The sequence below is a fragment of the Pholis gunnellus genome (genome assembly GCF_910591455.1).
Source record: "Pholis gunnellus genome assembly, chromosome: 11".
Taxonomy (NCBI): domain Eukaryota; kingdom Metazoa; phylum Chordata; class Actinopteri; order Perciformes; family Pholidae; genus Pholis; species Pholis gunnellus.
Window position 1 is genome coordinate 17,013,405 of NC_136538.1, and position 26,869 is coordinate 17,040,273.

General features: G+C 42.4%; 1 protein-coding gene across 2 annotated transcripts in view; it reads left to right on the forward strand.

The window, feature by feature from the left end:
* The window catches only part of LOC306703005 (ankyrin-3-like), a gene marked incomplete at its 5' end in the record, with an annotated part of 117,523 nt that overhangs the window by 37,206 nt on the left and 53,448 nt on the right, over positions 1–26,869 (forward strand). For both annotated transcript variants that reach the window (XM_079168804.1, XM_079168803.1), the window contains 4 exons: positions 22,664–22,765; positions 23,048–23,146; positions 25,710–25,808; positions 26,425–26,523. In XM_079168804.1, coding sequence (XP_079024930.1) covers positions 22,664–22,765; positions 23,048–23,146; positions 25,710–25,808; positions 26,425–26,523 — 399 coding nt within the window. The remainder of the gene's footprint in view (positions 1–22,663; positions 22,766–23,047; positions 23,147–25,709; positions 25,809–26,424; positions 26,524–26,869) is intronic.

Genomic DNA, 26,869 nt, shown 5'->3' on the forward strand with positions numbered 1-26,869 from the left:
TAACCACCTGCCACTCCACCGTCACGTGCAGCGATAACAAGAATCGCGCGGTCATCAATTTTGTTGACTCGTTCCACTTTGTTCAAGACCCCAACGAATGAAAACACCCACTTTTATTCAACAGGATTCACCTGCGATAAGTCAATATATCACGTGGTATCACGTTAAACGTTTTACTGTCTACCTCAGCAGCTCTGGACCCTTCACCTATACCCTCCCTGACATTTTCTCCCCCAGAAAGAAAGCCTCTGTCCCTGGGCAAGGGCAGTGCTGTGTGGTCCTGGCCTTGTGGCGGCCCCCGCCACGCAGGCTGGAGCTCCGAGGCTCTGGATCTGAGGAAATGGGCTGAGTTAGGACAGATCGATGGTAATCACACCTCTCCACAGTTAGCTCTCTCGCGTGGGGGGAGGGAGAGGAAAGGACGGAGAGGGGGAGAGCAAAGGGATGGTGGCAGCAGGGAGGGGAGGTTTGTATATGCTGGGCTCCCTTGAGAGCAGAAAAACGCCTAGATTCATGATGAGAGAAAAAATATGACCCCACCCCCGCCCCCTCAATCCAATCCACCCAACTCCCAAACATGGATGCACCCTTCTGTCTGAACATGCTCCAACCTGATTCTGTCGGGTGTTTTAGCCAAAGTATGTGTAGACTCCATCCACCGATACCTCTGTCCTCTTTGCTCTTTGTTCATTATTAATCTGTTCTGCTTCTCGCACTGCATACCTCCTTCTTTTCTGAAATGTGTATTACGTATTGCCCTCTAAAGCGCAATAAATCTCCTGCAATGTCCAGACTGAGCTGCAACACTGGCTCCTAACATGTCTTTGTCACAACACACTCTGTATTTTTGCTTTTAGCCCTGAGGGAAAGACTCCATTGCAGCTTAAAGGAGGTAATTTAGTGTGAAAAGGTTGCAGTCTTTACTGCGATGTAATCTAAGCATGGAAATTCTGTATTTTCTCAGTGTGTGTGTGTGTGTGTGTGTGTGTGTGTATGTGGCCTTGGGTGTACTGTGCATTACAGTGGGAGGTAAAACACAGAGAGAAACGATCGCTTTTGTCATCTGCTGGCTAGTAGTGTACGTCTTTAAACCAGTGTACTGCCGGCTGATGGGGAAAGGTTGATTGTAGCTCCAAGGTGGGATTGGTATTCTTTAACTCAGCTTGTTGTGTGTCAGATCACTGGAAAAATAGACCTTTAGACAGTAGAACATTACACACAGAGACACACACACACACACACACACACAAGAGAGGTCTTTGGCTGCATTCCTTGTGTTTCTGCTAACAGTTGTGTGGACAGCAAGAATAGAAGCATTCTGTCTACTTAACGTTTGATACTGAATTATTCACAAGCAGCTTTGGCCAAAACATGTTTGGATTCTGTTACCAGTGACCACTCGCAGCATATTGTGGGATGGAAGTGAAGACGGTCCTCACTGAAAGATGAGTTGAAGCACAACCTGGTTTACCATAAACCTGCTGTGTGGTGGATTTAGAAAGGTCAGAGAGGATTCCTATCATATTGTACTGTGTCTGAAATTGAAGGATGAGGCTGGGAACAGATTAAAGTGGTGATTTATATCGTTCCAAAAAAAAAAGTCCTGAATTTTAAACCCATAGTCTGCTGAGTTTTCTCCTCTATTACTCTGTCCTCCCCTCTCGCCCTCTTCCTGGTTGTTCCTGAGAGAAATCAATGACTGGAGTTGTCACCAAAGAATTGTGTCTCTTTTCTCATCTTGTCATTGTACAGTCTCCCTCCTCAGTGTCATCAATAAGCATCAGTGTTTATTTAAACGTTTTCATTAGGTCGTTAATGTACAGTAAACGGCGACTTGCAGCACAACAAATATTAGTTTCAAGGGCACTAATCAGCGTGGGTTTACATTTAAGGTGGGCTTGAACATTAGGTAGGCTACATTGCTGTAGGCGACCCACTATTCATGGCTCATTTTCATCTTTTTTAGGTCATTTTGTGCCATTTCCTTGTATTGAATGTGTGATTAAACTGGGTTCACGTAGTTGTGTGAAGGCCTGAATGTCATTTAAAGACAGCAAAGGATCAGTGCTAGGGGGGCATTCTCTGTACATGTTGGGATTTGAGTTTACCCTCGGGGCAGAACAGGTATTCAGGATTGATGCTGTGCTCCGGTTCTTGGTGCCCTCAGAGCCTTCTGCTCCTGCCGGGAATCCATCACTCATACTGAGCAGCAGAAGCACAAGAGGGGAGGGAAACCAAAAACAACTTGTAAAGTCACAGTTAAAAAGTGAAGTCAAGCTCCAGGCAAGATGTGCTGGGTAAAAATGGAAAAGCAGGACTTAGAAAGCTCCAGTCTAACAAGGATTAGTTGATTAATAGCTGAGTCGATCAGCTGATGTGTAATCAGCAGCTCTCTTGATATTATATTAGTTTAAGTAATTTTTTAAGCAAAATGGTTAAAGCTTTGCAATTGTGTGGATTCACTGTTTAATATCATCATGAACTGAAGACCTTTGGAATTTGGACGTCAGATTGGACGTCAGAGAAAGCTGTATTGGGCATTTAATAGTTATAATTAGAGCTGAACGATTACTCAGTTAATGGATTAGTTGATTGTCATTTTTAAGCAAAAAGTCCAAAGGGTTCACGGATGCTAACTTCAGAAATGTAAATATTTGCTTGTTATTTTGTTCCTCCTTAAAAAGGAAACTGAATATCTTAGTCAGACAAAACAAGCAATCTAAGCAAGTCAGCTTGGGCTTTGATTATTAAATTATTAAATTATTAAATTATTAAATTATTAAATTATTAAATTATTAAATTATTAAATTGTTAAATTGTTAAATTGTTAAATTATTAAATTATTAAATTATTGAATTATTAAATTATTAAACTATTAAACTATTAAATTATTAAATTATTAAATGAATTTAATCGGCAACTATTCTAATGATCTATTAATCAGTTTAAGTACATTTTCAAAGAAAAACAGTAAAATTCTCTGATTCCAGCTTCTGTAATAACTTCTGGTTTCTTTACTCCTCTATGACGAATCGATTTATCAAGAAAAGTATTGACAGATTAATCCCCAATGAAAGTAGTCCTGATAACAATCGATCGATTAGTTTCATGAATGATGAAAATGATGGTTCGTTGTCTTGTGTCCTGTGTTTCCTGTTACTGGGATAAAGAGGGACTTGTTGCCACAGAAAGGCTGCTAATGTTAAACATAAAGCAGGGATGACGACTGTTATTGTGCTGATGATGACGGTGAAACTTAATCCTTGCTGTGTCAGCTTTAACCTCACAGTCGTTTCATTACCAACACACCAGCCTGCTCGCCCGGAAATAACTGATAAATCACAATTTCTCTCATTCTCATGTGTGATTTATAATTCTTGTACATTTAACAGACAGCTAGCATACCATCTAAAGTATCTTCATCCTCGTCTGGTGGTTCTTTCACCTCGGTTTGGTTACTGCCGCTTTCACAAGCACCCATCATGTTGAAAATAGAAAAAGCCCTGCAGCAACTTCTAGCCAGCTCCCTGTGTATCGCCATGTTGACAAACTCTGGATATTTCTGTGTTCAGCTGAACTCAGAGACAGCCCACCTTCTATCTGTAAACTGTCTCATCCGTGTTTCATCCTCAATCTATAGTAGTAGTATGATCCCACCTGGAGGGAAGTGAGTAACACCAAGAGCTGCAACATCGCTGACAGTCTGTTTGTTGTCACTTTGTCACTATTTTAGAACAGAAATGGATTTCACTTTTAGAGGAGACAAGTTTTGAGGTTCAACCAAAGATAACTTTGTTAGCATGCTTTAACTCTCTATCATCATCATGCTGTAGTTGTGCTGAAGTACTAATTTATTGATTAGTCCTTTGGCAGAAAGTGAATCAATTGTTGAAGTAATTTATTAAGCACAAATACCAAACGAGCATTTTCACTATTTTCTGGCATTTTCTGGACAAAAGGATTTGATCCACCCCAAAAAATAAATGACAGATTAATCTACAATTAAAGTTATTATTAGTTTAAGCGCTGTATCATTGGATTGAATCCCACAAGTCACTGTAAGAAATGACATACCACATTATTAAAAAGTAGAAACCACATCGTCCTCTCTGTCTCTGACGTTCTGTCTAATAGCTCTTCTTCTATCTGTCAGCATGGAGGCTTGATCTGATGCACCGCGACGCAGCAATATGAGTCAGGTTGTTGTTGGTGTTGCTGCTGACTAGGTTGCTGTCACCGTGTGTGTGTGTGTGTGTGTGTGTGTGTGTGTGTGTGTGTATTGGGGGGGGGGGGGGTTGCACGTGTGTGTTGCTGACTGGGATTCTGTCAGCTGTCTCTGTGTCAGCCATCTTGACACCTTCAGTGCACTTTTAAGTTTTCTGGGACCTTCACTCCTGACAGCCAAATAGCCGCTCCAGCTGTTAGGAAAAAGAAGACAAAAAACATCGGACACACACACACACACAAGTTGCTGAAGTGACCAATTAGAGGCGTGTTGAAACTAAGCAGAAACGACACAGTAGACAACAACAGAATAAAAGCTGTGCTTGTTATTCTCTCAGGGTCAGCATGACTTCTACATCATTTAACATTTTATTTTACAAAATATGTTCATATCTATGATGAAATTGATTTAGAATGGACTTAAATGCCTGTCAGATCTTGTTGATTAGTCTGTTTAGTGGCAGTCAACTGAATAAAATGGCGCCATTAATGTTATGAGTCAGTCTCAGGCTGTTTTACAGCTGGTGTAGTGAGTGGCTGTAGTGTAGTGTAGTGGTGTTTGTGTTTTATTTTTATTTCTTTACATAAATACATAATATTTTTTGTGTGAAAATGACCAGTACTTGAACGTCAACATGCATGTGTCAGTGCTTGAATCGGTGTAGTGATACCTTTCTCTAGGATTACACACATGTTAATGTTACATGTAGGAGACATTTAAAGGTGAGTGTGGGGGCGGAGACTGAACATACGTGACACAAACTGTCCTTATAGGAACACACACCCATTCTTAACGTGGTAAAGTTTCATTGCTATTAAACTGTATGTATCTCCTTCCTGTGGTGAGGGAACATATGTCAAGAGCAATTTCCCCACAAAAAGTAACCAACATGTCCCCCATTATTTCAATAACTTTGATAAACAGACAATCGTCGGTGTTTGAACAAATCTTTTACATTTTTGATAACAGGTTTTCTCAGGAAGTCTCTGCTGGCCAGAAACAAAAGCAGAAACATTAAATACAAAGACAGACATAGTTAGACACAGACTGACACAGACTGCTGAAATGAGAAATTACAAAGTTTGGCGGATCAAAATCCACCTCAGTGAAGAGAGCAGACACAGAGCTGAGCTGCAGAGAGCAGAGCACCGTGTGCATCCGTTAATGTGTGTGTGTGTGTGTGTGTGTGTGTGTGTGTGTGTGTGTGTGTGTGTGTGTGTGTGTGTGTGTGTGTGTGTGTGTGTGTGTGTGTGTGTGTGTGTGTGTGCTGCTCTTTTGGCCGCTATACACAAGCTAACTGACTGTACCCATCAGTCAAGGTTGTGTCTTATTATAGGTCATTAGTCTCTCTGCTCAGCTGCGACCTTGACGCTACCTGCTGAAGCATGTATATGTAACATAGTTGGCAAAATGAGTTTGTGTGTGTGTGTGTATGTGCACTTAAGTGTATTACACTGCACAAAATATGTGTAACTGTATGTGTATGTGATGTTTTTTAAGTGTTTGCGTGTGTGTGAGCGCACACGTGGCTGCGGCCTTGATGAGCAGTCAGCTCTGGCTGTGTGTGATGGATGGATGGACACGGGGGGGGTCAGAGGGGGGTCAGAGGGGGTCGGCCAACACGCTCTCGTGCAGAGGGGGCTCACAAGGATGTCAGTCACAGATTTTAGTGCTACAGGAACAACGCCTGGTCTGAAGTAAAAGTGCTGCCACCCACAATATAAACTGTCTGCTGTGCAGGACAATAGGCCCACCTGCCACCAGTCATTTACTGGCGGTTGCCTTTCACCTACTCTGACAGTTACACAGTGATCTGCAAACCACAGTTTATCGTCAAATTCTCACCCAGATATTGGATTCATGTGTCTCAACCACTTACAGCACAGTCTGAATTATGATTTTTGTTTGTCCACCGAGAGACCAAGGGTACAACAGTGTAGTAGTTTGTCATTTTATTGGATCAAGGCTGGTTTTTTGATGGACATTGTGCAACTTGATTTGATTTTTGTCTGATATAATTCACCAATATCACGGTGTTTTTTGAAGAGGTGTGCATGATAATGATGAGGATACGCATAGCTTCCGTGGGGATTGTTTTTGTCAATCGACAAACTGCTCTGTCTGATGTTTATCCCGACCAGTGTCATTAAATTGTGTACCACAGTATGAAGGAAATACTGCATACCTAATCATTTTCATTTGTGCACAGTGCTTTGTGAACTGCACAGCATCAGACTGGGTGATAACTGATCAGAACAAACATCAGCTGCACCTTTACCCAGTGCTGTTTGACAGCTTGCATCCGCTAAATAAACTGCTGTGTTTCCGCCCACAGTGAAAGCTCTAGGAACCACCAAATGGTGACTTGCATGATGCTCAAGCTGTTTTGCCAAATACCCGTCCTTGTGTTCAGTGTGATGTAAGTGAGCTGACTCGCATCCTGAGCCCAGCAGTGCATGAGTTAAGGTGACTGTATTACTGTATATGCCAGTGGATCTGATTCATATTGCGGTGTTTAGCAGATAGAAAACAGCCACCCAAAATTAACCCGGAGAGGAGAAGAGGGAGAGTGACATTCTGGATCACCCTGTACCCCCCCCTCCCTCTATCGATTTCCGTGTCCCGTGTCCTGTGCTAAACACAGCACGATTGGTAGAGAGACACTCCTCATACCGTAAGCATTAGAAAGAGAGACAGCAGCAGACAAAGCCTTTTTTTATTTTCCTGTTTTCCTTTTTTGTCTTTTAGAAAGTCACAAGATATGATTTTCTGTGTAATAATGTTAATGATGATAATAATTCATTTTATTACAAAGTGCTTTACAACAGCAAAATACAAACAGAATCCAATAAAATGACACGAGAGACAACAGTAAGAAGGAATTAATTAAAAGCAAAGTTTAGTGCGTTTTAAAAGGAGATGTAAAAGAGGACAGAGATGTGGCTCGCCTGATCAAATCATTCCAGAGCGGTTCCTGGTTTACAGTCCAGCGTAGGGACTGACATCTGCTGCTGTTATTAATCTAAATGAGTCTCTCCGAGAAGACAGACTGAATGCCCATTCCACTGCTCTGTCCCATTAAATATATTGAAATCCTCCTTCAGGGCACGCTTGACCCGGTTGACCCGGTTGACCCCTTGAACTCTTGTAACCTCGTGGATTTATGTTGTTGATGGTTTGGTCATGGCATCATTTATGTGAGTTTTTGCTGCTTTCCAACAGCTGACATTTTGCAGTTGTAGTGGTTTGTGTTTTGGGAATATTGACCATTTCATCGCGACAAAACGCAGGTGAATTTCTTTACTCTCGACACCCACACTTGCCTGTCTTGTTGCCACGTTTGGGGGGTGCTGCTGCCATGGATTTGGGCCTCTCCATTCAACAGCCTATTACTTTGTGTTGCCTGAGGGGCAGCTGGCTGTTTCAGCATCTAATAGCCTTCTGTTTGCCAAGCAGAAACGCCAGGATCTGAAAGGCCATTACTGCAGTCTGGGAGGCTGTAATGTGTAATAACCTCTGTGTTTGTGGAGGAGGGTACACAGATTTAGTATAAATGAAAGATCAGCAGTTGTATTGGTGAATGTAAATCCCCATTTCACACTCCTACTTCCTTTTTCTTCCTCCCCTTTCATCTTCCTCTCCTCCTCCCTCTGTGTCAGGGTGGAGCATTTGGTTTGTTTGGCCTCGTGTCAAAGGGTGTTCAAGGAGGATTTGAATATTATCCCCTAATTTTAACATGTTTACTGAGCCATCCGTGTGCACGTGTATGTTTAGTTTAGGTCCTTGTGTGCACATTTGTGTCTGCCTCCGTGTGTGTGTGTGTGTGTGTGTGTGTGTGTGTGTGTGTGTGTGTGTTGAGACTGAGGGGGTTCAGGGGGGACAGATGGCTCGTGGTCTGCTCTCGTCTGGAGCTCCCTGTCTGCCAAAGATCAGGCGAAAACAGTTACAGCACTCTCTGCTTCTCTCGGCCCCGCTCGACAGGCCAAAATAAGCAGACCTCTTTCTGTTTTATAGATGTTATGGTGAAAGCTACGAGAAAATGACATTTACAGCAGATTTTGTTTTGTTTCTCTGACAGACTTTATTTGACAATTAAGGCCTGCTTTTGACTTTTGGCTCTTCTGCTGTATGAAATTTGTAGTTGGAAGATTACAGCATAGTTATTGACGGCCGGGGAGGAATGTGTTTAACTTCCAAACTGCTTGACTTTACTTTAATAATATATCAGCGGAATTTCTGCTACTGCTTTGTCTGGTTTTCTCAGTTTAAAGGCGTCATGAGTTTCGCAAAAGTCCCTCCATACAAATGAATCCATGGTGTCACACACACACACACACACACACACTGATTCAATAGGTGTTTTCCTGGATGCACTGAGCTCAATGTATTTCTCTGCCGTGGTGGTTTTGTGGGAAGTGATAATGTGGACAAGAAGCTTTTAGACTTGTGTTTTTTCTCCTCATAAAGACCGGAGAAGAGGATCTCTGTCTGCTGAAGGGGTCTCAGAAGAGAGAAAATGATCACCACTACACGCACACACACACACACACACACACACACTCACTGTAGATACAGTGCAGTGTGTCCGACATACAGTACGTTGCCAACAAACAGGCATTGGAAAGGGAAACGGACAGACGGACTGGCAAGACATCACGAGAGACTCATTCAGATTTCATTATAGTCTGAAAGTCATCTTGACTTCAATTTAACCATGCCCTGTTGAATTTAGGAGCCAGATGGATATTCAGTCTCTCACCCTGTCCAAAATACTTTCACTTACTGTAGCCCAGCTGCGGCGCTAACCCAGTGGAACAGATAGGACATGTCCGAGGCTAAGAATAGGCTAAAGTAACTTGTTGATGTCGGTTTAGAATTGTACATAGCATAGCACAGTCTAACGCTGTCTGTAACACACATGCAGACCCACATCACAATCAAGAAGCCGCTGTAGTGAGTCCTGTGTGAAACCAAGTCAACGTTGACTTTGTTACGTAACTTACGTATTTAAGTCACACCAACATAACAAGCGGGCTATTTTAACCAAACTACAATCTTTTCATTAGCCCAACCAAGTAGTTTTGTTGCCAAAACCAAACCTAAAAACCAAGTAAACGTACCTCAGAAGTTTATATTGAAAAGACAAAACTGAGGCCTAGAGCGTCATAGTTTGGAGCTTAGAGCTACTGGACCAAGTGTCGGTATTTAAAGAGTTCGGAATGAGAATGTATCAACTGTAATACACATTGATTAGAGCTATTGAATGTTGAAGGCTGCGTATGAGAAAGACAAAGGCAAGGAAATGAGACACACTGACCCACAAGAATAGATGCAAGCAGTATGGATGGAGTGGCAGTGGAAAGACGGATGGGAGGGAGAAGAGACAGGGACATTGGTAAAGATTTGAATGAGAGGGAGAGAGGGGAAGATGGAAGGAATAGAGGACTTAAAGGTGTGAGGATAGAAGGGAAAGAAGGGCGTTCTTTTTCCATCGCTTTCATGTCTTTTCCACTGCAAGGTGGATCTTCTTACTTCTTCCTTCTCTGAATCGGTGGATATCTAACGTCCTCGTAACAGATCCCCTTACAGCTCAAACGGGCTCAGTCCCCTGACAAACTGACTCGGAGGAAAAAGTCTTGTGACTAGATTAATCATGTCATATCAGTTCAGGCTGCTCATGTTTATACGACACCCAGAGAAACTGAAGAATATCATTGATCCACGTTCTCTTTGTGGCCTGTGGATTTGTCTCTGTGTGTGTAAAGAGAGTCTGCACCCGTCGTTTTAAATTGTATCTACATTACAGCATCAATCCATGCATTCCTATGCAACCAGGGGAGCATGTGGCTGCAATATTGAGTCAATGAGACCACATTTTGGTGGACACACTTTGGTGGACACACGTCCATCAAAGTGGAAGAGGAGAGAGCTATTAGTGCGGATTGTGATTAGGAAACCTGGTGATGTACTGTAGGCCTTTATCTTTTCAATAGACTGACCTCTCTTTTTGTCACGTTCTCCCACACACTGAAATTCATATGTGTCACATGTTCCCCTCTCTCTCTCTCTCTCTCTCTCTCTCTCTCTCTCTCTCTCTCGCTTCCATATAGCCACACACACACACACACACACACACACACACAATTTTACAGCACAACTCATCTCAATTTCAGCTCCCGCAGCTCGTGTATACTACCCGCTGTTCACACAAGATTGACTCTTATTATTGGGAATAGTCATTTCCCTCCATCTACTGGCGGGTCATTTGCATTTTTATGTCCCATTACTGAATCACAAAGAGTGGAAAGTCACTCATAATGGAATGTATCTGTAGAGAACTGCCTTTTTTGACACAAAATGTGTTTTAAGATGGTTTATGGGCTTCTCTTCAGTCATAACCTCGAGATGGCTTCACTTCTCAGCAATATGAACTATGGATTATTGAAATTAGACAAAGGAGAGTTGTAACCTGGAGGTGTGTTTGGTAAAAGACACATTTCAACTGCGCTAATAACTCCTTAGTGTTTAGGAACTTACGTTTATTCATTAATTCGAACTGCAGACAGACACAGGTAGGGAGTAGCTGGCTGCATTTGGAAGCTAAAGAGACAGATGTTTCACTCAGGAGCAAAGAGGAGAGAGAATATTGGATTTACATGCATCAGGTGGACAGAAATACAGCACCAAATGAATTATAATGTGTTTTCTGTGTCTGCTGAGTATGTAAATAGGCAACTGATTGCAAAGAAAGGCATTAAACCAGCATTATATCACTTTGAACACAAACGTATGGGAATAAGGCCAAGTCAACCTTAAAGAACTACACTTCACTCGGATCTAAGTGTTGCATGTATACAACTAGATTAATTATGGACTTAATAATTGTAGAATTGTAAGACCAGCCTAATAATCAAAGTGTCCTGTTGCAGTTTATTCCATTTAAGTGGAGCAAAACATCTTGAAGGTGTATTTTGAATTTGTTATCCAGACGCCAGCTGTGGACGCTTGAAGAAAACCTCACAGAGAGACATTACGTTTCAAATAATTGTCATGCAGGAGACCGTCCACCAGAGTCCAGTGTTTGACTGTTGAACAGAGTCTCCTGCAGGTCAAACTGAGGCTAGAGGAGGAGGAGGAGGAGGAGGAGGAGGAGGAGGAGGAGGAGGAGGAGGAGGAGGAGGAGGAGGAGGTCTCTGATTTAGTTTGATATAACTTAACTCTGGTATGTTGTTTACTTTCCTTTAGTCTCTTGTCACAGTTTGGCCGTGAGCCCGGTCCTTCTGTTTTCTAACTCATGTCTCTGTCGCCATCTATGTGTCTTCCTCTCTTCTTTTTCTGTCTCACCCTCTCCTACGTCTCTCATACGTATAACCTTCCTATTGCTTTACTGTCACTCACTTATCTCTCTGACTTTCTCTCCTCTCAACCCCCCCCCCTCCACTTTCCTTTTTTACCTCTCTCCCTCCTCTGTATGGATCTGATCGTCTCTCCTTTGCTCTTCTGGAGCCTGTCTTCGGGTGACTTTTTGGCGGGACAGCTATTGATCAAGCGCTGTGCACTAGTGTGTAGATTTCACCTGTAAAGCTGACGAGTCAGTTGGATGAAATCCAATGCGACATTCAAGTTCTCCCCGCGTCAGTGTCAGCGTTATTGTCCCCGGTCCTTGACAGCGGAGAGAGATATGAGGCTTCATGTGTGCAGCAGTAGTAGAGCTGCAGTACTACATACAGTGTGGTAATAAGGTGGTAAATAATGTAATTCTAACAGCAAGCACAAACAATAGGATTGTTGGATTTAATGTTGTTATTTTCATTCAACCTTTATGTAGCCAGGATAGTCCCTTTGACATTTTGAATCCCATTTCCAAGGGAGTCCTGATCCTGTGATCAATAGATATTTTACTGACACGCTTTTCTAGTAAACTTCATAAAGAATCTGAACATATGTCAGTGCTGCATGATGATTCATTCTCTGCTCTAGTTGAATGGTTCACCTATCTTTCTTCCCAAGATTCCTCCCTCCTCTCCTCCTCTTTCTCTCCCTTCTGCCCTTCCTCTCAGCTCCCTCCCTATCTTTCCCTTCTCCCCTCCCTCCCTCCCTCCCCCGACGGTTTTCATGTCCCAGGTGACGGAGGGGAGCTGTGCCCTTGAGTGAGCTCCATGCAGCACGAGCAGTAAATATCTGCTGTCTATCGACAAATATTGAGGATACTCCCCAGAATGAGCGCGGTGTGATGTTTTACAGTTCCTCTGAGATGGCAGGAGCTCGCCTGAGCGTGTTTGTGAAACCAGGAAAGGGAAGCCAGCCGGGAGACAACTGGATTCGCCCAGAGCCATTTCTATTCCCTTTGAATATATAAGCATATTTTTAGGGTTGGATGCCATAAGCATAATACGGTTCTGGAGCAAAGAGCTACTTTCAAGAAATATTACCGTGCTTTTGTTCGGTGCGCTGTGGTATGATTTGTGCACATGAGCATTTGGTGGATAACAAATAACTACATTTTGATATGAGATCTGGTCTTTGATTTAGTTATTGTAATATAAAGATATTAATGTGTTCTTCCCCAGGCCTACATTTCAGTGATCTTTCTAAGCTTTTTTTGACAATTCTAGCACAATAACAAATAAACAAATAGCATGTCTATCTTCAGTTCATGTTTTAAATAACAATAAAACAGAAAAAAGAGGAAAATAATTACAGAAAGAAACAAAAAAGGGACTCTAGTCACCTGTGAGAAATAGAAAGTTGTATAGTTGCTTGGCAAATCTAAAAATATACATACATGTATCCACATAATCATAAACACAAATACATGCTGGAAGGTTTTATTCACATTGAACCTCCTCTCCCTCTTCTATTGTTTACTTCTTGCTAATAATAACTCAAATATTCCATTGAGCTGCCGCGTGTTTGTGTGAGCATAACTGTGTCAAAAGAGATAATTTTCCATAAGGAGGCTCGACTCTTCTTCCTCTTCTGGTGTAACCCTCCCCCGGTAGCCATGGTAACCCTGTCGTTTCCAAGGCAGGAGTAAGCGTGAAGGCGCCTGTGATCCACCAATCACATGTTCAACTCGCCTCTTCTGGTCCAGAGCATCTGTCACTCCCTCTGTCAGCTCTCACGTACACCGCTCTCCGTCGCTCCCTCCTTCCGAGTGTCTCTGACCCTCGCCGGCTGCCTCCGACGCTCTTTATCTCGCGCCTGAAAGTGGATAGCGCTGGAAAATACCCACAATGCAGTGGTGCCATTTTCTCTGGAATAGTGACAGAGTGTGAAAAGCAGCGGCTGAGGGGAGGGCTGGCTGCATGTGACCGTCTGTTCTGTACGTTTGTGTGTATGATGTTACAGGCAGCGCTGCCACAACAACAGCATTCCCGCTATAAATAGCGCTTATGGGTGTGATGCTGATGATCGAAATATTATCAAAATACCAGAAGGGAAGTGTGACCACATACCGGTGTGTCCCAGGGATTTTCCATGTGCCGGACGTTCATCACATCATTTGTTCACACATGTTCCTCTGACAACAAAAGTGTCTCTTTCGCCGAGTAGGAATTATGTTTTTATTGAACAATTCATGCCAGCAACTAAAGTTTGCATCCTGTCACAGACCAGCGATCACTGTTTTTTTTTAGAAAACACAGTCATGATCTTTTCTTAAGTGTTTTAGTTTATTGCCTAACCATTTTCCTATTTTATTTTTTGCAGGGAGTTAGATGAAACTGTTGACATCACTCACATGTCTGTATGGTAAAATACCAAGCTACAGCCAGCAGCCGGTTAGCTTAGCTTAGCATAAAGACGGGAAACAGGGGGAAATAGCTAGCCTGGCTCTGTCCAAAGGTAACAAAATCCCCTACCAGCATCACTAAAGCTCGCAAATTAACAGGTTATATTTCACGTTTTCAATCCGTACAAAGTGTAAAACAGAATGGCCGGTTATGTACCGGATTATAAGGTGCAATGATGGCAAGTCGAAGATTCAACCACTTACCTGGCAACCTTGTTTTTTATAGTTCTGTTTTTGTATGGATGTCGGTCATTCATGGTATAAATCTTCTCGTCTTAATCTCAGCAAGAAAGGCGCGAACTATTCCTTTATGCTATGAGCGATTGGCCCTTCTCGGATGGTTTAATTTGAACAATTTCTGAGAATGTATTGGGTTAAAGTCATGGAAAAGTCACAACTTTGTGAAGCAGAATAAGTTTTTTGATTCTTTGCTACCCGATTAATCGTCTCATGACCTCTCAGATTTATCTTGTGACCTCTTTGGGGGGTCCTGACCCCCAACGGTTTAATCAACATTCAATCTAGTAATAGCGGTTGATCTAAACAGTTTTGCTTCCCTAAAGGTAAAAAGGTGAGAGATACAGCTGTGGGAGGTAAGATAAGATAATCGGATCACTTACCACCCCCACAGGTGTAAAAACCCAAGATCAAACATATAATATGGACACGGTAGTTACGCTGCATGTTTTGTTGAACTGCTTAACTGTCTTAGATCACAGATAGCAATCAGATTCAAGCTCTTCATGTACATTTTCCAGGAGAGCAGTGAGTCTCCTTGGCTGCTATCTTCCCGTGTTGGAGCAGGATTTGTGAGGAGAAATCAGTGGGGGTGAGCTTTTTATCCACGGCTCTCTGACTGCAGTGGGGCGTGTTTGCTGAGGGGTGAGAGTTGGGAGGACAGAGGGTGTCCCTAATACCAGAGGAAAAGCCCCTAATCCTCTGTTAAAGTGTCCCCATTGACTGTTCGGGGGGCGGCCCCCACTGGCCCACTCGCCCCGAAATAGCGTCTGGTGTTATTGTTGTTGTTCTCTGCTGTTCGTGAATTTGTAAACCCGCTTTAGCAGACACACATAGAATCACTGAGATCCCTGTGGTTGATGTCGTGCAACCAGGTAGAGCAAGCCCAGCCGGGACAACTCACAACACACACACACACTCACACACACACGCGCGCATCACGCTGGTCTTTGTTAGGGGGGGAAAAAGCTGATAAGCAGGATGACAATAAAGAGCCGCTGGTGGAGTCGGAGGGAGGAAGGGAGAGTGAACCAGAGGGAGTGAGTGGGAGGGAAAGAGGGAGAGTGGGTGGGATAATAAGAGAGAAGAGTGTGTGGGGGGGGGGTAGCGTGTTGACATATCACAGCCGAGTCATTTTAGCTAAAGTATTTGTTTCAGCTGCTATTTTCAGTTTGGCCTCTCTCCCTGTTCGCCTCCCTAACCTTGGATATCAAGATCACGCTGACACCCCCCTTCAGAGTAGATGAAGGTGAGGAAGAAACGGAAGGAGGCAGAGAGGGAGGGAGAAGCCTCAGCTACTATGGTAAGTCCCCCCCCCCCACACACACACACACACTCAAAGGTGCTTTGTAGGGCAGGGGCCAGCTTCTGTAGGGGTTTACCCTTGTTGACATATTTAACAAACAAAAAGATACAGATAGAAGGAGGACAGGGAGGCAGCAGATGGGATTTGTCGCGTGTCCTTTCTGCAGCGTGAAAGACAGCGAGGCGCTCAGCGCTTTGTTTAGTCACCACTGAGGAGTTCGATAGACCCCCCCCCCCCCCTCTCCTCCTTTGCTCTCCACCCGGCATCCTCTTCTCCCCCACCCTCCACCTCTACTCACTTCTTTCCTCCCACCATCCCTCTTCATCATGTGCAGGGCACCGACAGCGGAAGGAACTGTTGTATCCGCGACCTCCAGCCCTCACATTTGTTGGTGGGCTTTGATTTCTTTCTTTTTTTACCTGATCCAATGGTTTCCTCAGAGTGGGATGGATGCCCATGAGGTTTAAGATAAGGACCGACTGACCAACTGACTGAATAGATGACTGGTTGGCTGCTTGGCCACTCTTAGCTCAGGTTTCACTCCTCTTCGTACAGAGGAGAGACAGAAAGAGAGAGAGTGAACATGGCTGTTGAGGAGGGTGTTGTCTTCCTAACACAAGTGAGTAATGCTAACATTTGGATTTAAATTGTCTATATTTTTTTTATTCTGATAGCTTAGATTTGTGTTGTGGTTTGGTATTATCTTGAAAACAATGTAACAGAGGTTACTGACTGTCTGGTGTTGTGAGTTCATTCATCGTGACTGGTTGTAAAAGTAATCTGCTGCAGTCAGAAGTAAAGTGTATGTTTGTCTGCAGGGTAATAACATGCGGGAGGTTCTGTCAGCACACGTCAGGGAGTCTAGAAAGTGAATCGCCTATAATTGCATGTGGTATATAGAGGTCTGTGTAAAGTATTTAGCAAGTTGGATACTTTTTCTCTTTAATGAACAGTTTGACATTTTGGAGAATGCCTTTATTTGCTTTCTCAGACATTCAACAAACAAAATAAACTCTAATGTGTTCATTCGTGAGCATTTTTACTGTACTTTTAGACAGAGACAGGCTAGCTGTTTCCCCCTGTTTCCAGTCTTTATGCTAAGCTAAGCTAACAGTCTCCTGGGTCCAGCTTCATATTCAATGTATAAACATGAGACTGGTATCAATCCTCTCATATATAACTCTCAGCAAGACAGCAAAACAATGTATTTCCCAAATATATTTCTTCACGATGGACTAAAAGCATGTGGTGTGAGATGTAAGGCTTGTCTGTAGTGAATGACTGCGGCTTCAGTCATTTACTCACTCACTCTCTGTCTCTCACAATCATTCCTCCTAGTGGCCATCAGCGGTTATGCCACATTAGACCACGTGTTTCCTCTTTGTGGCGCTCGTGAAACGTGTGGTGCTTTCCATAAGCAACATTACTACAATAGAGGAATGTTTTAGAGTGACAGCATTTGAGGCAGATGTTGATGCACTGTACATAGGACATCTCGTACATTTGGAATCAGAGGAGGCTCTAAAATCTCCGGTTATAGATTACCATTCATTGTGTTGCCAACAACATGCTTTGCGTCCATACCTCCTAAAGCCTTACTAATGATTTTCTGGTGACAGTTAAATGGGGGCATTAATTCATCAATAGCATTTCCATATTTAGCCTTGAGAGACACAGAGAAATCAGGATGAGGTACTAGGCAGAACAGGGGATTTGAGAAGTTTGACAGTTTAGAGATCAGAGAAATAGATGTGGAGGTTGGTCCTTTGGCACTGGTGGGTGTTGTGGCCTGCCACTGGATGCCCCTGGCTTTGTGCTAGCAGAGCTGTGAAGCTGTTTTGTGTTGTCAGGAGAGAAGGGGATATAGTGAAACAATACAGCCGCTGCTCGTCTGTCTCCCCACCTCTAAGCTCGCTCAGTTTACCCACAGCCTGCAGCCGTGACATCAACATTCACCGTGTTGTCTGTGTTTGTGTGTACATATTTTTTCTTGCATTTGTTTTTAGTGGACACTGTTCTAAAGCGTGTGCAGACTGATTTGTGTTGATATGCATTCCTTCTTATGCGTGTATTCAGTTTGTGTTTTGTTGCACGCTCGAGTGCCAAACTGACATCATCGCAGTCTGGGCGGCCCGGGGATATCAGTATTTATACATCCAAATATCCTCCATTCATCCAGACGATCATTGTGTTGATGTCATGAGGAGAGGAAGTGCATAGTACAGATTCAGCAGAAATAAATACAAATGCTCTGCAGCTCCAACATGTCATAAATCTCTATTCCTAGAATGAAGGAACGATGTGAACAACCCAAAACCCTGACTGCCCAGCTTCTATAGGAGATCATGACAGATACTGTGTCACACTATATACTACTTGTATTATTATTGTTTTACTATGTGTTGTACTGTATTATGCAGTTACATGAAATCTATATATTTTAGTAATTTATCCTAAAAGGAAATTATATCATATGTGCTACGTTGGACATCCAACTGCGACTTCGGAATGCAACTGCCAGTTAACCTTCAAAAAAGAGAGAGCACATGATACTTACTGATGCTTTTTATTCTAATGTTTTGTAGCTGCAAGTAGCTCCTCCATTTCTTTTGTCTAAGTCAGCCATCGTGGGACAATAGCGTTCATCAACAGCACTCAATAATTAAGTGTGTTGTTGTTTTTTTTGCATGCACTCTATCTTTAGTGAGTGCATACACACTTGAGGCTTTCCCCAATCTAGAAAAAAAGATCTCTCATTAATTGTCCACCATTGATATGGTTGAAGTGGTTAACGTGCATCTTAACGGCATATTTTTGGTCCAAAATTTGTGTTACAATGGTGGAAGATGGTTTCCAGTGCTCGGACTGTTAAAAAAGAAATGTGGAATTGTTTCATCATTGAATTGGTCAGGCAAATATATTGGCCAATATTATCGTAGATATATCAGTATCAGAGTACTATGTGGGACAATAAGTAACAAGATATTGCAGTCCAGAGGTCCTTATGAACAGTGTCATTATAACATAGTTCACCAGAGTACATGACATTTTCTTTTCATCCCCAAATATTCCACATGGTGAACATCGTCGTAAAAAATGTTTTTTAAATGCAGAGGATCCTTTAGGGGATATTTTAAACGGTCAGTTATGGATGTTGGTATCTGCCTCACACATATAGGTCGGGCTATATTACAGGATTTTACAGATTACGCTTTAATGGGTTATTCAGCTTTAAGGATTTTGATCGAAAAGTCTGACTCCTAATACTGAATAGATGTGTAGTAATCCCATCAAACCTACATATTACGGCTTTTCAACTCGATATTAATACTAAGGCGTCACTGTTGTGTTTCCTCTCCCTGTTAAAGAGAATGTGCAGACACCAGTCAGTGACCAGAGGGCATTTTTAATTAGAACTGAGATGATTAATTGTCATTTTTACAGCGACTCACACGGAAATTAGCTGCATTTTTGACTATAAGACTGGAATTGATGTGTTGAATGTTAAATTCTCAGCTTTTCTAGTTATCACTTGTGAGTCAGATTCCTCTCTCTCTCTCTCTCTCTCTCTCTCTCTCTCTCTCTCTCTCTCTCTCTCTCTCTCTCTCTCTCTGTGTCTCTCTCTCTGTCTGTCTGTCTCTCTCTCTCTCTCTCTCTGTCTCTCTGTCTCTCTGTCTCTCTCTCGCTGTCTCTCTCTGTCTCTCTCTCTCTCTGTCTCTCTCTCTCTCTCTCTGTCTCTCTCTGTCTGTCTGTCTGTCTCTCTCTCTCTCTCTCATCCTCTCTCTTCTATCTAACATTAGATTAATGCTTTCCTTCAGGCTTAACCTAGTCTTTAATGGCCCCATTTTCTTTGAACCTCTGATCTGTGGAGGCTTAATGATATTTCTTTTACTAATCTCTTGCCCCGTCCCGCGTAATGCTTCATTCACAAAGACTTCAAGATCCCTCATTTTGGACATAGCTGGGATATGGATGGAGGGTTGGACATGTCGGTCCCTGGTTTTCACTGCGGGCATTAAGGGATAAACTGACGAGAGCAATGAATAGTGACTTCTGGATGAAGACTACTTAATCTGTTGGCACTTAAGCTTGGGCAGATGCAGAAGGAGAAGCAAAGAGAACTGAGTGCTATTTGAAAGACTATTGCAAAATGGTAACCTATGAAAAAACATGTACAGTTATAAATGCTTTTAGACGTCCATATTTTTACAGATGTATTGTATCTATTTCTAAAGTGAGAGTGTATGTTTCAAGTCTGGTCTCAGTCTATGGCCTTCTATAAAATATCTGCATTGAACGATTGAAAGAAGAGAACAAGACTACAGTATTACATTTCATGTTTGATTGTGTTAATCACACACGGCAGTTATCTAAGAAACAGGACTACTGTTGAGGTGTGTACAGGCATGCACACACACATGCTGCACAGATATGGCAATGTGTGGAGAGACTCTGACTTGAATGCTTTAGAGTTGGGCATAAACTAGTCTGACTCTCCAGATGTAGACTTTGGGTATAAGTCTAGCATTCTCCTCCCCTTCCGTTATCTGTGATATATATTTTGCAGGAGCACCTTCGCTGCATCCTGTGCTTAGCCCCGCCCAAGACGATTGTGATTGGTTTAAAGAACAGAATTAAAAACAAGCCTGAGTGTTTTTTTTACCCCTATACCTGAGTGTTTATGTGTGGCCTTCCTTTAGTTCACTTTTATAAACAACAAATGTTAACTGGAGTGATCTACTAAAAGATTAAAAATACAATAAGATAAATACAAGAAAATAATACTAAAGAAACAAATAACTAAAATAATAATAATAATAATAATAATAATAATAATAATAGATAAACATAAAATATAAAATGTCTTGTACGTCTTATAAATACCATGAAAATACATGTGAGATTAAATATAGCAATCATATGTTTGGTCTTGTTTAAAGAGATTTTTATTTTATGAAGAAGTTCTTTAAAAAAAGCAACATCTAAAAATATATATACAGCATATTCTGACAGAAACAGAGCTGTTTCTGTCTTTATTTATCGTCTTTTGAAACTTCCTTACAAATCTGCCCTTGGAAATATTTTGTGTTAAACACCAGAAGAAGACGATGGAGAAGAACGGCAAGAAGGAGGAGAAGAAAAAAAGAAGTTTTAAAATGTAAACGTTTAAAGAGAGAGAGTGTATGAAGTTTATTTTAAAGAAATGACCACCATGATCCTCAGTTTATATTCCCAACTTTCTAGCATGTTTTCTCTTCACAAAGACGTTTTCATTCCTGCAGTGCACCATTGGTAACCAATCACTTATGTCAACATCATAAGTATGTAGACATCTCGTAGAATTATCGTGGCATAAGTGCAAGGAGATTACTTCAGTGGGAGTGTTGAGGTGGCTGGGTTTAGGCTGGAGGGCAGCCAAAGCATTTTTAACAGGTCATCATGAAGGACGCTGATTCTTGGTGTCCATGACTCGTAGTGGAGTATAGAGGTCTTTGTTACTTCTGTTGAATTATGAGGTAGAATTAAATCATATTTAGATGACGAGTAGTTTGCTGTTTCGGTCTTTTCTTGTGGTTGACATCCAGGATAACAGAAACACAACACAATCTAGTGATCATGATGGTTCAGGCCAGAAGAACAGAACAGAAAGATCTTAAGTGGTTCAGTGCGGTCAAACAGTTCTCTCGGGGGGGGGGGTTGGCGGTTTGGATAAAGGCAGAAGACATTTGGTGATGTGGTCTGATATGAGCTTTAGCTTAATGGTTTCTTGTAATCAGGAAATGACTTCCAGGTACCGCTGCTTCATCTGCCATTATTTTGTTCGTGCATGAGCACACATAGACACAAATATTTTCCTCTCACAGTTGTTTACGGCTTATCGGTGGAACAATCTGATGCTGGACGTCTTGTTCACTCACACTTTGGCTTTGGGTCAGATCCCTCTATGTTCGTCAGAGTTATTTCTGGAAAATCCCGGCGGAGGGAGAGAGTACAATGTTGGATAACCGCTCGTACCGCTCGTCCCTGCTGAGTTTATCCTAAGTGTCACCGGACGCAAGGCTAAATTTAGCAGGTCTGGGGCTTTTGATAATTCAGGGGAATTTGGTTTTTGAGCCTCTATTATGGAGCAGCGTATCACAGCTTCTCTCCCTCGTTCTCTCAGCAGCTCAAGTGCTGAGTTTTACAAAATGCTCTTTGCAAGAAGAAGAAGAAGAAGAAGGAAGACAAAATGTGCAGAGTTTGCTGTGTGTCACTTAATGTCAAACCAAATGTCCCAGGAGCTAACATGAATACAGAAGAGAAACACTACCTCGCTCTCGTCTTCTTCTCTCCTTTTAGCTTTCGACATCTCCTTGTCAACTCTTATCCTCCCCCCTCCCTTTCTCCTTCTCTCTCTCTCACACATACACACACACACACCACATTTGTTATAGGGGCAAAAACATGCTTGCCTCATCATTTTTTGTTGGTGTGCAAAGCCCTATTTCTGTAGTGAAATAAAGGACAGTCAAGCAGAATAGAGAATGCTCTGCTTCTGGTAGCACAGCGACTTACACATACTACTTTACTGGTGGATTCAGAGAGAGATCTCTGTGAAAGAGAGGAGGTCTCTGTGGCCGCACTAGGGACCACCCGGTTGTTGAACTTGCTACCTTTGGGAATCGGAGACATTTGGTTTCAACAGAGCTGAAATAACAGCTCGGTGGGATCTGATGGATGACGCTGGATGACGTGAAATGTTGGGAGGATGTGCTGTCGCTCTGTTCGCTTTTTCATGGATTTACTTTTTGAGATGTTTTAGCGTGGTCTTAATTTGAGGCACCAGTGGACTTTACTACATTGGTTTTAACGGGACAATGGACCTGCTGTGTGTATGGATATTGGCTCTGTTTTTTCCCCTGTTGAGATGTTTTGTGGATTTCTGAGAAATTATGACAGAGTTCTACCTGGTACAGTACATTTCTGGCATTAGTATGTGCTTTTGTTCTCTTGTATGCCTAATAATTAACAGTTTAATGCCGCTACGTCCATGGCTGAAGTCTGACTTTACGTACTCACATCCTCTCTCTTTTTCTCTGTCTCTTCGCTTTCTCCTCTCCAGTCTGACAGCAATGCCAGTTACCTGCGAGCCGCCCGGGCAGGAAACCTAGAAAAGGTCCTCGACTACCTCAAGTCCGGGGTTGAGATTAACATTTGCAATCAGGTAAGTTTTCTCAGACACTTATTAATAAGAAACTGAAATGTTCTTGCGAGTGTCTGTCCTCTTTGGGGTATTGAACAATCTTAAGTTATTATTTTCTGCACACATAAACATGCTATCACCATACCGCTGCATCAGCCACATTTTTGAATTGAGGGCTCAAGGGCTCAACTGAACAAGCAGTATCACCCTCTAGATGACATTTTTGATCCTTTTTAACGTTATCTCATAGTATATCCTTGTGCAAGAGCTACACAGGCTGCACTAAATGTGTTCCTTTCTCAGAATGGTCTGAACGCTCTCCACCTAGCCTCTAAGGAGGGGCATGTCGAGGTTGTTGCCGAGCTGCTGAAGCTGGAAGCAGATGTGGATTCAGCCACAAAGGTAAGGCCCACACCATCACCTATCGCAGCTCAGCTGATGTTACGGAGGGCTATATTTGGATCCAGAGCAAAACATGGCTGCACTTTGCTACAGTGCTACTACTGTGATACTGCAATCCATTGCAAGTCGGAAGTCAATAATTCCGAGTAGGTATTACCCACTTTCAATCTAAATGCGTCCCAGTGTCTCAGCATCTGCAGAGGACCTACATTAATTACCACAACAGAGAGAAGAAGTGTATAAAGTAACCATCTTTATATTAAAAAATAGAGAATCTTGTGGAGAAATACTTCTGTAAATCTAATTTAAGACATTTCAAGCACAGGAACCCTGTTGTAATAGAGAGGAGGATTAAACTACTACTGCATGCTGGCAAAGAAGCACAAATCAACTAAATAGAATTGGCAATTACAACGTTGTTACGGCGCACATTTCACGGCACAAACGCCCCATAAAACACTACATAAAGTAAAATATAATGAAAAAGGGTAATTCAATGTGAGCAGTGCCCCTTGGAATTCCGACTTGCACTTTTCTAATTCGTAGGTTGACAATGGATTGCAGCATAAGTGTGCAGCCTTCGTTTAGAGTTTAATTTTGGATCAATATTTAATGATCCCTGTGGGAATGCTGCAACAAAAAGTAAAAATAAGATATACAGTATGTCAGAATGAAGCATCGGGAGTTCAGAATAATTTCCACAGTGGAATGTATTAAATATATGTAATAAAGAACAGCAGAAGTGTTATATTTTATGTACTGTAATACAGTATTATTCATCAGGAGAGGGTCTCTACCTTTGAAACATCTTTACTCCAATGCCAAAAGGAGTTGAGATAGAGAGTCACTCAAAACATTATTCAGATTTGAGCCCAGAAGGCGTTCACTCCCATTTAGTCGTCTGGTTCAGCGTCTCTGCCACAGGCCACGTGCCTAGTGCTGACTTAAACAGAGGACACAATGAAATATTCAAGATCAAGGAGAAAATCTCCCCAATTAAAGCCTCTCTCTGTTGTGACCCTGAGGATGCTGAGGGATTAGTTTGAGATCTTGGGAATCCACCGCCTGCACCCCAACGCCTATATATCAGTTTCTATTTTATACGGCCGATGGAGACAATTAGGAAGGCAGTGCTGTCTAGGATACCTAGATTTAGGAACACAAAGTATTTTAGCATTTAGGCTCTGTGGGTGTTTAAAGCTAAAGTGAATTGTATATCCGCCCCTCTTATGTTGTGCTGCTCTTGTTGTGGGAGAGTAAAACAAAAGGCCGTGTCCTCGGTTCATTAGCCCCTTGGCAGCTCAATAACAAATGCTATTCTTGAGAAGCTTACAATGTTGAGACTGTCAGAGAGACGCTGACTTAACTTTATTTACAATTTCTTGGGCTCTAGTTTGCTGAATACTACAAGTCTGAAAATGAGACAAAATGAGAGAAATTGGGGGTGTGTGAGTTAGAAAGAAGTGATCTCTGTAGCCCGCTCCTCATCTCTGCTTAAGGCTAACGGCTCAAGGCTACATTAGCCGCTACTAGCATAACAAACCTGAATCTCTGATCAAACTGTCTGTGATCAAGTTGCATTGTGGGTAATGTAGGCAGCATGTTTTGAAAAGGAACAAGAATGCGTTAAATACAAAAGACAATTCTCAAATGTGCAATTCTAAATCAGTGGAGTCCTCTTTTACTGAAGAACATAGGAATACAAACTTTAACAATGCTTTAGTTGCTATGAGCAGATTTTGAAATTCAAGGGCAGATATTGAGAAGAGGGCGTTGAAAGTTAAATCAATATGCCGTTCTCAACAAAAGCTGAAGCATGTAAGCTTCGCAAAAGTAGTATTCTGCATATTGCATAGTTATTGCATTATATTGCATTGTTTTACACTTAAGATGATGACATTGTGTCCAACGTGTAGAGGCATTTACATTCTATAATCAAAGGCTCAGATAATTACCATTTTCCGAAGCATATACACTACAGTAAAGATGCTGTGGGAACAAATCTAGATCAAGAATCTATAATAAAACATAGTCAGTGAGCTCAAACATAATATAGTAACACTTGTCTTCGGCTACATTATATACCAACCAGCCTCTCAGTCTCTTTATTAATTTGCCCAACTATCTGATTTCCTTGCTACAGTATACAGTACATGTGACAGCTGATCACTATTGTGTAACAGCACTTGTCGAATAACAGAGCCCAGTATCACGCGGCCAGGAGAAAGGCTGGGGGTCGAATCTGCCTTCACAAGGACCCGTAGCGGTTCATAGAACGCCTCCTGTAGTGTTATTTATGGCCGAGGCTCAAGGGGAGCTCGTTTATGTGTGGGACGCAGAGCATCGGAAGTGACACATTGTTGGCAGAGCAGGTAGGGGGATGCCAGAGCTGGAATGACAGCAGTACAAAAGTGTGGTTGGCGTGGGGGGGGGATTCACTGGTGCACATGAAGACTGACGTGGATATATACAGACACACACACACACACACACACAAGCAATATGATTGGACAGGTGGGGCAGAGCTTAACACACATTCTTTTGGCTGTTCCATGCTATGCAGAAAGGAAACACTGCTCTGCACATAGCTTCGCTGGCTGGCCAAACGGAAGTGGTCAAAGAGCTAGTCACAAATGGAGCCAATGTCAACGCACAATCACAGGTGGGCCACACTCAACACACACACACACACACGTACACACGCAACAATGTCAAAATGACAGTGAGGTCCCGTTGGTCTACATTTAGGACCTGAAACAACTTAAGTGTAATTACAATTCACACATTTGTTTGTGTGATATGGCAGAGTGAAGTCAATGACACTGAGGGGAATCACTCAGTGGAAAGAGCTTCACTGACACAATCTGGCATCACGCCAACTAGGCCTCTGCCTCTCCAGAAAACTGATGTCCTTGCATTTTAAATTAAACTATCAGATCAAGGTGAGAAGAAAGATCACAAGCACCTTCTTTCTCCCTGCTCTGATCAAACCCAATAGAGATGTAACAGTAACGTAAAAATCGTTCAGACTTTACCTGAACATTTTGTTTTGTGTCTGGGTTTGTATCACTCTCAAGATTATTTATTACATTTATATCATTTGATAGTACAAGTGTCCTCATCTAAAGCTTATTGGGACATTTTGCGTTGCTTTCAGTGTAATGTAACAAGGAAAAGATCAACCAGAAAGGACACATTTATCTCTTTGAATGGCAGCAAAGTATGATCTAAGCCTGTATGTAAATTGTCATGTGTGTTTTGGTCTATGTTGTGTCCAGAATGGCTTCACTCCTCTGTACATGGCCGCCCAGGAGAATCACCTGGAGGTGGTACGGTTCCTTCTGGAGCACAGCGCTAGCCAGAGTATGGCCACTGAGGTACTGTCCGCGCGCTTGTGTGTGTGTGTGTTTGTTATTGTGTGTGTACGTGTGCCAGCCCTGTGTCCACCTCTCTATACCATTACAGTAAGTCTCCATGCATTTTCTCTGCCTCGGTCACGTGTGGTCTTTACATCTGTTGTACTAACCACCTTCATCTCCTCTCCTCTCTTTCCTCCCCTTCCTCCTTTTATGATCCCGACCCCAATCACTCTGCATCTGCCCTTGTCTCCGTCTGTTTCCACTCTTCCTTTGTCTCTGTGTCCTTTCTGTCTCACATTCCCACTCTGTCTACCTCACTGTCTTTCCACTATCCTCCTCTGCCTGCTCCTTCTCCTCTTCCCCT